General features: G+C 43.5%; 1 protein-coding gene across 1 annotated transcript; it reads left to right on the forward strand.

The window, feature by feature from the left end:
• The first annotated feature begins 10,361 nt into the window (after positions 1-10,361).
• On the forward strand, positions 10,362-13,964 carry LOC107516693 (C-X-C chemokine receptor type 2). Its single transcript, XM_016156662.2, has 2 exons — positions 10,362-10,429; positions 11,793-13,964. Exon 2 carries the CDS (start codon positions 11,801-11,803, stop codon positions 12,863-12,865), a length of 1,065 nt encoding a protein of 354 aa, XP_016012148.2. The 5' UTR covers positions 10,362-10,429; positions 11,793-11,800; the 3' UTR covers positions 12,866-13,964.
• Positions 13,965-14,519: the final 555 nt, after the last annotated feature.

Below are 14,519 nucleotides of genomic sequence, written 5' to 3' on the forward strand. Positions count from 1 at the left end.
AGCATAGTACTTAGAAAGCTGATTGTTACATCAAAATTAAAAATTCTTCTATTTTTCTCTATTACTTTGTAGATTAATCTTTACTAAAATTTTATCCTTTTCTGCTTATTAATTAGATGAGCAATATATGATTACATTGTAGGCACTTCCTTAGAAGTAATTGCTATTATCTGATTAAGGTCTGTCCTTTTGGGCTCTTTAATTCATTTACATTCATATATTCACATGGAGATATACACACATATTTAACACAAATAGTGTCATTCTGTATATATCCAAGGATGAGAGACCTCGTTGTGATTCTTTGAGCCTTTTCCTTATGGTCCCATGATGGCTGCTGCAGCTCTGGCCATCAAAGCCATAGGAAGAAAAAGAAACAGGTGCCACCAAGTAGTATCTTTGCTTTTCGTCAGGAAAAGCGACAGCTTTCCTGGAGTTCCCAGCGGTCTTCTCCTTAAGCCTCATTGGCCAGAACAATATACATGGCCACTGCTAGGTGTAAGGGAGGCTGGCAGAGTGGACAACAAATGGTCATAATTGGCTTAGAACATCCTCATCAAACTGAGGTCCCCTTGGTGAGGAAAGAAAGGGAATGGGTAGTGGATAGACAACTGCAGTGCGTGCCTTGTAGAAATGTGTAGACCCCTAGGCAAAAGCCAAGATGGCAGATCATGTGGTCCCAAAGAGAATTCTGCAGAGGGGTGATGTCAGGTTTTGAGCTCTGATCCCTATGGCAGACTATACTTCCTTTTCTGTTCTTGCGAGTTGGCCAGATTGTTTGTTATCATTTTCATAAACTCTCCTTGGACTTGAGCTAGTAGGGGTGGGGTTCTATTCTTTACAGACCTGAGCAGAGTTTTGGACACATTTTAAAATGTGTTCTCCTGTTTGTTCTTCACAGCAGTTATTTTCTTTATTTTACAGAAGAGGAAAAAGAAGCTTTGAGTGGTTAAGTTACCCAGGTTTTCTGACAACTAGTACATTCCATATACCATCTCTGTATTTTTAACAGGACCATCTTTAAAGGGGAAGTGTTTATTTCTTAAAGAGCATCAAGAGGACAAAAGGAATAAATACATGAGAGATGAAGTTTCCTCTGGGGCTTGTCACCAGCTCTGTCCCTGGATTGTGTCAAAAGGCAGGAGGCAGCTTGACTCTGTCATACATCTGGGTCTCAGAGACCTAGGGAATGTTTAGTTTTCTGCTTGTCTCTTTCTAAACTTTATGCATGTAATTTATTGTCTTGATTATAATTTAACATAGTTGGAAGATGTGAGACATTCAAGTTACAGATTTGTGTGAGAAGCACAAGAGAAAATCAGTGCATTTGGGAGCTATGGCTCTCCTCCCTTCTCATGCCATAGTCTCTCCCGGGCTGACATCAGCCAGCCATGGCTGTTACCACCATCGAGACAGTGCTGACACTCTAGATGTTGATTCATTCTGGTCAAGCAGAAGTTATTAACTCTTCTCCCTAAACCTGACCTTTCTCCTCCATTCCCTATATTGGTCAATGGTACAGCTATCTACGTGGTCATGCCAGGAAGTTATCACCCCTACATGCCACCCCTTGCCATATTATGTAGAATTTTTTTCTTCTAAATCATACTGTAATGTCTCTTTTCAGGCCTTCATTCCCTTTTAGAGGATGGTGGCCGCAATCTCTTGGACTCTTGTTTGAGAATAGCTTGTTGGAAAACTGGGGATGCTTGTTAATTATCTAGAATCAATCCCAGGCCCTTCCCCAGGCACAGGTTCAATACACCTGGGGTAGGGTCCTAGAAGATGTGTGCTTAACAAGTGTCCCATGCAGTTCTTCTGAGCAATGGGTATCACTAGTACTGAGCTGGTCTCCCTGCCTCAGGTCCTTCTCCTGTCAATCTAGCCCCATCTGCTGTAGAAATACCTTCCTAAAATGTGCTAGTCGTTCTTTATCTACAGCATAAAACCCAAACAGGGAGTGATTGGGGCACTAACTCTCTTTCCAGTTTCATCTCTTTTCTCCCCTGGGCTCTAATAATACAAAGTATTTGTCAAATCTGAGGATCCCATTGCTTTTTCATTGTTTAGTGCCTTTGCACATACTTCCCCCCCCCCTTGCCTGAACAGCCCACCTTCCCTAAGTCCACCTGGAAAACTCCTATTCATCCCGCAAGACCCAAATCAAGTATTCTTTCTTCCCTGCAGCTTTCCTCGCCACCCCTGCATCATGAACATATGTTGATAATTTCAATTTTACCTCACTGAATTCTCTATGGAAGAGACTGTGTTTAGTCCACAGGTACTGGTGGTATTTGTGGTAGTAGGTGCTTGTTAAATATCTGTTGGATAAATATCACTTTTTCTATGTGAGAGGAGATTTAGAGCAAGCACATATGGCAATTTCCAGGAAATTAGGGTTCACACACTTTCCCCTGCGAGTTTAAACTCTGGAGAGTTTCTTATTGTGAAAATCAGTCATCACTCTATTTGTTTACATTTACAAAGTCAATATGTTAAGCTGTAAAGTAATAGTCAACATTTATCTCGTGCTCACAGTGTGCTAGACACTGAATTCATCATTTTACTTTATCTTACAGATGAGGAAACTGAGGCTCAGGGCTGAATTAATTTGCCCAAGATTACAAAACTGCTAAGTAGTGGGACTGGTACAGTGCTATTCTGCCTCTTTCAGAGATTTATTTACCAATTATTTGGATATGCCATATGTGTCTAGGATAAAGGATTCCTGGATGGAAGGGTGTAGGTAATGCAAATAAGTGACGTGGTGTGGGCGTGAAGCAATAAGGGAGGGAGTATATATGCAAACTGGGGGGTGTATGTCCTGTTTAAAGGAGTCGGCCAAAGCTGAGCACCAGCTGCTCCTCCTCCCCAACATTTTATAGTGAAGAATCTCAAACACACAGCAAAGTCGAAAGAATTATACAGCGTATGCCTGTGTACTTACTACCTAGACTCTCCCATTAACATTCGACTTGCTTTTCCCATAGCAATGTATCTAGTCCTCACTTTATTCATTCATTCATTTTACTTTTTTGATGTTTCAGAGTAAATTGCAGATAGAAGTAGACTTCTCCCTAAACACAACAGTATATACGGCATTGACTAGAGATCAAGATTTGTTTATAGTTTTTTATGTCTACGTAAAATTAATACAATGAAATGCACAGATTTTAAGTGTATATTCACTAAGTTTTGACAAGTATGTGATCCTGTATCATCCTGACCCTCGTTAATATGGAAAATATTATCATCATCCCTAAAAATCTCCCATGTCCCACCCCAGTTTATCTTCGCTTCGGAACTTCCTAGGGAGGAATTTTCCATCTTCGAATTGCTTTGCCTATTCTAGGACTTCATAAAAGTGGAATCATACAGTTGCATTCTTTCGCATAAGACTTCTTTCAGCATAAATCTTTAAGGATATTTCCAGGTTGTTGAATATATCGGTAATTCATTCCATTGTCTTGCTGAGAAGTAGTAGTCTACTGTACGAATATATCACAGTTCGCTTATCTATCCTCTGATGGATGGACACCTGGGCTATTTCTAGTTTTTGGCTCTTGTGAATAAAGTTATCAATATTTTTGGGAGCACATATTTTCATTTCTTTTGGGTATATTCTTAGGAGTGAAACTGCTGGGTTATAGAGTAAGAGTATATTTAGTTGTATAAGAAACTACCAGATCTTTTTCTAAAGTGGTTACACCATTTTACTTTTCCGCCAGCAATGTATGAGAGTCCTGCTTGCTCCACATCCTCACCAGCACTTGAAATTATTGTTCTTTTTTATTTCTAGTTATTCCAGTAATTGTTAGAGCTATTTCCATGGTGATTTTAATTTGCGTTTCTCTGATGACCAATGATGTTTACTATTTTTTCGCATACATATCAGTCATTTGTAAACATTCTTTCATGAAGTGTCCATTTAAATCTTTTGCCCATTTTGGGGGGGTTTTCTTGTCTTTTATTTATTTATTTTTATTATTGTTGGAGTTCTTAATACATTCTTGACGTCAGTACTTTGTCAGATATATATTTTATAATAGTTTTCTATTGTAATAGTTTTAATAGTTTCTAATAGTTCTATTCCTTTTTTTTGAATGGTGTCTCTCTGATGAACAGAAATTTTTCATTTTGATAAAGTTTAATTTAACAAAAATTTTTAATGGTTGTTGCACTCTTTGATTTGTCTAAGAATTTTTTTGCTTACCCTTAAGTTATGGAGATACTCATCTATGTTTTCCTCTAAAAGCTTTACGTTTTAGCCTTTACATTTACCTTTACATTTACATTTACATTAGCCTATGATTCTTCTCTAAATAATGTTTGTGAATGATGTGGGGTTCAAAGTTTGTATTTTTCTCATATCCAGTTATTCCAGGATCCTTTCGTTGATAAAATTTCCTTCTCCCATTTGATTGCTTTGACACTTTTGTTCAAAATCAAATGATAGTGTGAATGTGGCTTTATTTCTAGGATCTCTTCTCTGCACAAACTTTAGCTGATTTTTGCCATAGATTCAGCATTGTCAGATCTTCCAAATTTTAGAGGAGGGCATAGAAACCCAGACTTTTTTTTTTATATGAAGAGGTCTAAAATTTTAAAAGTTAAGAATGAATTCTAACTTAAATGAACACACAAAGAAACCAATCCTGCGCAGCCAAAGAAACTCACTTGCAGGCTGATTGCATCCATGGCATTGGGATAAGAAGTAATTTTAGCAGGAGGCTGGATCTATGTATGGTCAAGTCACGGGACTTATTTTAAAAGAGAAATAATGGGGGATGTTCTCAGGGTACACAGGCAGATTTTAATAGTTAAAACAAGTCAATGAGAATTCACTGCAGGGGTGAGATTAAGCCTAGGACTGAGCTTTCTTTGGTGTCTAGGAGAGTGTGGGAGCATGTTCCTGGAGCTATCTGGAATTATATCTGGAAACAATGGAGGCAGAGAGGGCCAAGCGGGCGATGAGGAGAGGCCAGGGTGCCCTGGATCTCAGTGGAAGGACTGGGAGTGTAGGCAGCTAGACAGACCGGTGACAGGAAAGAGACAAGGACCGAGAGAGTCCAGGGTGAGCCGATTTGGAGTCAAGGGTCTGGAGTAGAGGAAACTAAGAGAAGCAACAGGTCTCTAAGCCTAGGCCCAGCCATATGCTTCCTGGAATTGGCTCAGGCCTCATTGGCTATCTGTTGGCCCAGGGTTTGGGGGAGTCTAAAGGGGATAGAGGGGTGGGTTTGAGACAGAACCACCAGAAGACACACAACTGCCGATGACAGAGCTTAAAGGAGGATGCTCAGCAGCAGCACCACATTCTTCCCACCCTCATGTTAAATTATTAGTTTTTCACATTTTAAAATTATATTTTACACTTAAAACTTGTAACAGGGACCACTTCACATGTTTCCAAAAAAAAAAAAAAAGTAATAACCATTAAAACCTATTAATGAAAAGTCTTCTTCCCACCTGTCTCTCATCTGCCAGTTCCCATCTCTAACCCCTGAACCCTCAGGTAACCATTCGTACAGTTTATTTTCACTGCAACCAAGGCTACTACTTTGGCAGCCATGTCCGTCAGAATGTTGGCTATGCTGGTTGGGCCACACAGAGTAGAACGTGGTGCAGTTGGCTGCGCGTAAGAGAAAACAAACGAGGCTACATGCAGACAGAAGTTTGTTAGGACTTGCTAGAACTTTGCCTCGTGAATATGTAAGAGGGTCCTGTAGGGGAAGGAAACCATTCGACTTAAACTGTGATGTGGTGCTTATTATGGCCTGAGTGTGTCACCTCGAAATCCACATGTCGAAGCCCTAACCTCCAATGTCATGGTATTTGGAGGTGTGGCCTCTGGGAGGCAATTAGGTTTAAGCGAAGCCATAAAGGTGGGGCCCCGTGATGATATTCGCATCCTTACATCATGTGAGGACATGGCTGCATAGAAGGCAACTGTCTGCAAGCCAGGAAGAGAGCCCTCACCAAGAACCTAGCCTAGCCGACACCCTGGTCTTATGCTTCCAGCCTCCAGAACTGAGAAACAAATAGCTGTTGGTGAAGCCACTATGTCTATGGCATTTTGTGATGGCAGCCCGAGCTGACTATGTGCTGGAGGACCAAAAAATGAGCTATAAGACAATGGAAAAGATTTTCAGTTCTCTGACATATACCTCTTAACTACTTTGCTGAGAGTACCCAAATGTGCTGTTTGAAAGTGTGAATTCACACTTCGCTGGAGGAAGGGTCTGTGGGCTAGAAAACAGGATGACCACAGGACTATGAAGCGCTTGAAGCCAGTGACTAGTTGAGTGACATATGTGGGTGATAAACTTGGACTGCTCATCTCAAACTGCACTCACACTCTTGACACTTGCTAAACTCTAATCTGGAAGGACTTTAAGGGGGGAATGGAAAAGGTTTACAAACTTTTAAGTGCAGTGTTAGATGCTAGGTGTCGGCTGCCTAATCTAACTAACATCTATGGGGTACAGGGTATCTCTGATCTGGATTATTTCACCCCTCCCATCCAAGTTGTTTGATTCGAGTTGAAGATAATGCTGCCCTCTCCTGGAATGATCTTGCAACTACAACTCCTGGCCACCAGGAGTACATTCTTTTTTTTTTTTTTTTCTCTCTTTTGCTTGATTCTAGGTGTAGAGCTGGGCTCTCATGCTCTGCTAAGTAATTTCTTACAGCCATGGTGAAGTCAACTTCCCCTCCAGTTTTATTACCCAGAGGCCGGAGGTGATATAAACAGAAGGCAAGTCACTTGTGGGTTTCCTAGTATTTAGCGATATAATCCATCTTTTTTCAACAATTTTTTTATTGCACCCTAAATGCTAAAATGCCTTCTAGGTACATGAGATACAGTGATCAAAAGAAGCATAGTGTTTATTTTGAAATATAGATTATAATTTGTATAAAGTTTTTTTGAAGGACATTGAAATTATTACCGAATTTTATTATTATGAACAATCCTGTGATAAACTTTGTTCTTCCTCCTCTCCTTCCTTCTACATTGCTTCCCTCCCTCACATTAAGTGAGATTGCAGGGTCGAGGTAGGCATTGTTCAGTGTGTTTCTTACCTAATCCTTCAACAGGTCTGTGGGTGATATGTAAAGACAGCTAAAAGTGATTCAACATTTATTATCTGCGAGACACTGTGCTAAGCACTTCACATGTGTTAACTCATTGATCCTCCTACCAGTCCCATGAGTAGGTGCTACTTTCATTCTTATTTTACAGATGAGAAAACTGAGGTCCGGAGCGAGTATCTAAGCTCCCCATGGGCACACAACTGGCCAGGGACAGAGCTGGTTTGGTTGTACAGCCTATGCTTACAACCAGTTTCATCATCACGACAACTCCATGAGGCCAGCTTTACTATCTCCATCTCTATGGATAGGATATTTTGCTATACAATAATGAACTTGTCCAAGGTCATAAATTAGTAAAGGAGGGCCAGCATTTGAATAATTGTGTGTCTGACTCCAAAGCAGAGATTTCTGGGTCCTTCATGAGGATTTCTGAATTCATTCAGGAGAGTGTCCTGAGATGGGTTCTCACGTGGTCACTTTTCAAGGTTCCTCTCTGGCTTCCACCAGAGCTTGGCAATCAGGTCTTAGAGGTCTGCACCTGCCCAGGTCATACCTCTGTTAAGTCCTGCTGTTATCCTGACTATCATAACCTGGACTGTGTGATACAATGACATCTCTCCCCTCTCATCCTTGATCACTTTTGGTTTCCAGAAATCTCTCGGGCACAGTTTGGATTGCAGGTAACAATAAAGAGAATGTATTGGTTCGTGGAGCAGAAAAGCACAGAGAGATGACCTCTGGGCGGGGTTTGTCATTGCCCTGGCTCCCTTTCTCTGTGATTCTCTCAGCTTTGCCTTCTTTCATGTGTTAGTTTTTGCCTTTGAATTGATTTGCCATTTATGGTAGCAAAATAGTGTCCAGCAACCACAAGACTACATACTTGCTTTTCCACTGTCATCAAATAACCATCCTGAACTGGCTCTGAGTGGATCATCTTAGGTCATTTGAACCTGTCATTTTGGCAGTGAGGGTGATCCCCGGGGAGAGGGGTGAATCCTCTCCTCACCCTCCCTTACCTCCACTTTGGTCCCCAGATTTAAGTGGATTCTTCTGCCAACATGTGAAGAGGTACTGATGCAGTATGAAAGCTGACGCAGGGACAAAATAGATATACTTGCGGCCACACCGTGCTGTTCACATGGTTTTGCATAGAAGCTGCCATTTTTAAAACAGTGGCAAGAAGAAGCCTCCGCATTTTGCCAGATTGACATTCAGGCTGCACATGTCACAACAATCTCTGTGGCACTGCACGTTCTGCACAGAATGGAAAATGCTTTCCCATTGGGAACATTATGAGGGAACAGTTATAAGTGGGAAGTGAGGTATGGAAGATATGTTGGGTGGGCGGACTTGCTGGAATATCTTCAAGGAGGTAAAATTTTATTCCATGCTCATGTACGTGTGCCTTTCCTCGCCGACTGGAATGCTATTTTGTACCATGAAGGGAAATATTCCTTTCAACTCTTGACCTCCAGACTGTCTTCCCACTGGTGACCTAAGTTACCACTGTCGCCACCCCACTCCAGAGGGGCTGGTCCCCTCTACTCCTTGGGCTCGAGGATGGGCCGGACCCTTCTCTAATACCTTAGTCATTATTCTAAATAGACTGGAATGCTGAGCTGACTGAGGGCTTAGGAAAAGCAGAAGGCAACTACACACAAGAGGAGCTTAAAAATAGATAGTAGATTTGGCTGCTCTCGCCCTTGTATTTCTCAGTCGGTCCTTTGCAAGGGCTTCCTGTCCAGTGACTGCTGCCCCCTTGTGGCAAACACTCTCTTCCCCTGTACTTGCACTTAAGCACACAGGCGTTTTGCAGTCCGGGCTCCAGACAGTCTGTTTTCTCTTGTGGCCCCAGACACTATTTTCTGCCCCAGGAGCTACCTTTTCCCTAGATGATTAATAAAGGGAATGTCCCGTCTCTTCAGGGACTCCCTCACCTTCAAGTCCTTTCTAGTCTAGGCATCAGATCACAACTGTCCAACAACAGCAAATCATAGGTAGCCCCAGGCAATGGTCTCCTATACTTCCTGCTACTATTTACAAATGATAAGATAACCCAGGAGGAGAGCATAACTCAGTTTAAAAAATACATTTGCCAGGGGCAAAACTGTATAAATTTGGCATTGAAGGTAGGGGTATAATTTACAGCTGAATAGAAGGATGCTAACTTTAAACAATAGAGGATGGTTGGGAAAGAACAATGCCAGACTGACCAGCCTGGCTGATTGGAAGTGAAGCTTTTAGGCACGTCTTACACTCGGAATCGTGGTGGTGATCCATGATCCGTGTGTGAATCATAGGAAATCAGTCTAGTGTCATTTACCGTACAACCATTGATTGAGCACTTACTCCGTTCCCTTGCAGAGGATCCAAAGATGATTTGGAGACGTTCCCTGCTTTCTAACAGTCCACGGCCTAGTGGGGAAGGCTGGCTGGTAAACACATCATTGCAGTACAGTAGGGTTCATGTTATAATGGAGGTATGATTAACATACCAGAGGGGGAAAGCCAGAGCACAGACATGAGCTGCTGAGGGCTGCTGGGGCCGGTACCCAGAAAAGTCATCCTCCGGTACGGAGAGAGAAGCAGAATGACATGAGCCCAGCTTCCTCCATTCACTGATTGCCCCAGCTCCAATGGTCCCCCTGTTGTCTAGCCAGACTCCAGGTCACCCACATCCCCAGCCTCAGGGCCATTCTGATCAATGAGCTGCTGGCAGTGGTTGTGTAAAGGAGTAGCTAGTGGTGGAGGGGGTGGTTAATTATCCCTCCACCTCTCAGAAGCCTATGATACACATAAAAATTTTCTGCTTTTTGCCCAAACACAACTTAAGTACAGTTCTCTGCCTCCTTTCCGCAAGATTGCCTGCAAGTTCCTCCTAAGTGGAGGACTCCTGCAAGGTCTTCCTCCAGTGGATTCCTTCTGAAGTCTCTCCTGTAAAAAGTCAAATCCCTTCCCCTTTATCCATCAGGCAAGTTGAAAGCTTTCAAAGGAGGCCTACTAGGGGATATAAGGGATAAACAAATGGAAAATAAATATAAGAAAAGGAAGAGGATAAAAACAGTCCTCCATAGAGTGGAGAATTCGGATAATAGATTTTTAATTCCATCTTCATCCTGGTACCCCTGTTTGGATATATGGACCCCATGAGGCTCTGACAGGGCTGCGATCTCTTAATCTGTTCTCCAAATGTAGACATGGGCAGGGCTTAAAGAGGAGGGTGTGACCTGGCTTCCCTACTTCTCTTTACCCATCCAGTTCCCTCTCACTGTTAAGTCATTCTGGCCTCTCTGAGCTCCAGGCTTTTATAGTTGGACATACCTGGCTGGTGCCTCAGGTAGGAAGCCACCTCTGTTGGCCAGGACTTTCTTTGGGTTAGGGAGACTTGTTTGAACTGCATTTTAGAAAATGCGTTTATTTCTCTGGGACTTGAAGATTTCTGCTCATTTGGCTTCCTGCCTCCTCTCTTGTGACCATGTATTCAGTTCTGATCTCCTACGTGGCTTTAGTGGTGACCTAGGAGGCCACAGCCTCTCACCTCCTCCCTTTACACCTCTCTCTTTTGCAAGGAAGAGGCTCACATCTCCCTGGTTTGATGTTTATTGCTTTGCCCTAGGACTGTCTTCCGTGAAAGTGCAATACCGGCAGGGAGAAAACATACTAAAATGTGTGGATCTGAGTGAACTTACAGAACCTTAGGCCTGGAAGTAACTCAGGAGTTGCTACTTCCCTCAACTTGCAGATGAGAAAACTGAAATATAGAGAGGGGAAGGGGCCCTCTCGAGCTTACACAAATTATTAATGATAGAATTAGGACTGAATGTAAGGTATCCTTATTTTCAGTGTTGGTAATTTCCCACAGGTTTCAGACTGTCCTCTGGCCAGTCCTGGGGGTTTGGGGGAAGCCTCCTTAGCAGTTGTCTAGGTAGAGAGAGCAGCACACCTTTCCTTCCCAGCAGATGGGGCTTTATATGTTTTCTGTATTGGGCTTCTAGTAAGATTTTGCTTCAACAATGTTTTTACAGTTAAAAAAGATATTTGAAAACTGCTAAGTGATTCTGGGGATGTTTAGGAGATGATTTCAGGGATCAAGATGGAGACTTCTTTCAAAAGGTTACACTTCCTTTAGACAGAGACCAACACATTTATTGTTCCGTTAGAGAGAAGACTTAAAATACACTTTAATGAAATTCATTGATATCATTTCCTTTCCTCTATAGATTTTGAGAAGGCTAAAATCAGAAAGAACATAAAGGGGAAATGACATAGAATGGGACATCTGGGGACAGGTTTGTCTTCTTACATTTTGCTTAACTCTGGATTCCCCTGAATGTTCAAGACCAACTGGTCCTCCTATCTGAATCTACAGACATGGCTGAGGATGGAGGAAGCTAGAGAGGACAGAGGTGCAACTGTAGGTAGAGTCGAGGCTGTTGTAGGGCCAACCAACGGCTAAGAGTTTTTCCCTGTAGTTATCTTATCCTACACTTGAGCAAGACCTTGAAGTTACGAAAGGTTGATAACACTTCCAGGTGAAGCCTACCTCTAAAGGAGCCCAAGATGGAGGTGAAGGAAGGGGTCCCTGGTTGCTAAACCAACAGAGAAGGCAAAGATATCCCAGTAACTGTTCTCACTCTCTTGATGAGAGTGACTTGAATCTGAGTTACTAAATCACACTTCTTTCCCAATCTTTCAACTAGATCAAATCATGGCTATAATCGTGGAAAATGAATGGAATTTTTCTGATTGGGAGATGGATGAGGATGTCATGGGCACACCACCCACAGAAAACTATTACAGCCCCTGTTTGCTGGACACTGAGACACTCAACAAGTATGCCGTGGTCGTAATCTATGCCTTGGTCTTCCTGCTGAGCCTGCTGGGAAACTCCCTGGTGATGCTGGTCATCTTAAATGGCAGGGTCAGCCGCTCTGTCACCGATGTCTATCTGCTGAACCTGGCCATAGCTGACCTGCTTTTTGCCCTGACATTGCCTATCTGGGCCAGTTCCAAGGCAAAGGGCTGGATCTTTGGCACACCCCTGTGCAAGATAGTCTCATTCCTAAAAGACGTTAACTTCTACAGTGGTATTCTACTGCTGGCCTGCATCAGCGTGGACCGCTACCTGGCCATTGTCCACGCCACACGCACACTGACTCAGAAGCGGCACTGGGTCAAGTTCATATGCTTAGGCATCTGGGCACTATCCCTGATCCTGTCCCTGCCCATCTTTGTCTTTCGCAAGGCCTATCAACCACCTTTTTCCAGCCTGGTCTGCTATGAGGACATGGGTGCCAACACAACGAAGTGGCGCATGGTGATGCGGGCCCTGCCCCAGACCTTTGGCTTCCTCCTGCCGCTGCTGGTCATGCTGTTCTGCTACGGATTCACCCTGCGCACGCTGTTTCAGGCCCACATGGGGCAGAAGCACCGGGCCATGAGAGTCATCTTTGCCGTCGTGCTTGTCTTCCTGCTCTGCTGGCTGCCCTACAACCTGGTCCTGGTGGCAGACACTTTCATGAGGCTCGGCGTGATCGAGGAGACCTGTGAGCGCCGCACCAACATCGGCCGGGCCCTGGATGCCACCGAGATCCTGGGCTTCCTGCACAGCTGCCTCAATCCCCTCATCTACGCCTTCATCGGCCAGAAGTTTCGCCACGGACTCCTCAAGATCATGGCCATCCATGGCCTGGTCAGCAAAGAGTTTCTGGCCAAGGAAGGCAAGCCTTCCTTTGTGGGCTCTTCTTCAGGGAACACGTCTACTACCCTCTAAGCGCTCCACTCCTATTGTAGCCCCTCAGGGCTCCTTCCTTCCTGTTAGCACCCAAGCCTCATGCCCACTGGCTGTTCACAGTCTCTGTGTCAAGGGAGCCCCCCATCAAGGTTACAGGAAGTTGCTGAGGCTGTAGCCTTACCAGGCCCTCATTGCATGGCTTGAAAGCCTGCCCTGGCGCCCCGCCTCTTACTGTAATTCCTGTGTCTGTTGCCAGAATTCTGTCCATCCTACCACTGAGCCCATAGCACTCTGTCTTCTGAGACATTTTAAAGACATCCTTTTAAGTGACTGTAAAAATTTCCCACCATTGGGAGCCATTGGTGGCAAACACCATAGTTGCTTCCCCAACTCTCCCTTTCCTTGCTTGCTAGCAAAGTCCACTTCCCTTGAGAAGGCCGAAAATGACAGATACTCACTTTCTAGGACTCCCTTAAGCTAGGAGTGGCCATATCATCTCATTGTGGCTAATAAGACTTGAGGGCAATTGCGTACTGGTAAACTACTCTCCTAGGGAAAAAAGTCCTGATTTGTAGCATTTGCAAAGTTGCATGGTAAAAATGCTCCAACCATGGCAATTTCAAGAGTGGTGGTGTTTAGCAACCAGCTCACGAACTTCTGGAAAATGTAATAATCTGCTTTCACAAGCAGGTACAAACTGGCTTCAGCATACCATTGCTTAAGAGGAAGTTTACTGGGGTCAGGGGACTCCTGGGAAATATATTGATTAAAAAAAAGAGAGACTCATTCACCCACATATTCTTGGATTTTGCCTTGGACTATGGTTATTGGATACAATGGGTGGAGCTAGGGCAGCAATTCTGTGACAATAAGACAAAAACCTAATGTACTTATCCTGATGGAGCCAAAGGATAAAGAGAACCAGAGAATAAAGAACCCAGAAATAAACCTAAGCATAATTGGCAAATGATTTTCAACAAGAGTGCCAAGACTATTCTATGGGGAAAAGAATAGTCTTTCAACAAATGATGCTGAGAAAACTAGAAATCCACATGCACTAAAGTGAAATTGGTCTCTTACCTTACACCATGTAAAAAATTAACTTAAAATGAATCGAAGACCATCACAGCTAAAATAATAAAACATAAGGGAACATAAGGAAACATAAGGGAACATAAGGGAACATAAGGAAACATAAGGGAAAAGCTTCACATGTTTTGTGTCTGGGAATGGAGTGAGGATTTCAGGAATGGGATTTAGATCAAGTTTGGGTTTGGGATCAGGGGTTGAGGTTGGAGTCAGAGATATGGTGGAAGGGGAGCTGAGGGTGGGGTGGGCAGCTTGGGCTAAGGTGGAGGCTCAGAGAAGAAGTGCTGTCAGGAAGAGGCAGAGTCTCAGAAATAAGGAGAGTCTGGCAATGAATGGGGTGAGATTCAGGAAGTTCAAGGTGGGATTTGGACCAGATACGAATGGAGGCTTGGGAATGGAATGAATGTGGGGGAGTGGTGTGTCTCAGGGAGGGGTATCAGAAACAGAGTGAGTGGCTGGGACAGGTTGGTGGCTACACTAGTAGCCACTGCTGTTTAGTCCAGTTAGTGGCTAGAACAAAAAGCCATTACTGGTAGGGTCACCATCCTCCCTGGAGCATTTTCTAAGATGCTCTTCCAGGGGCCAGGATGGAGTTACCTCTGCC

This window comes from Rousettus aegyptiacus, unplaced genomic scaffold (genome assembly GCF_014176215.1).
Source record: "Rousettus aegyptiacus isolate mRouAeg1 unplaced genomic scaffold, mRouAeg1.p scaffold_m13_p_2, whole genome shotgun sequence".
Lineage (NCBI taxonomy): Eukaryota > Metazoa > Chordata > Mammalia > Chiroptera > Pteropodidae > Rousettus > Rousettus aegyptiacus.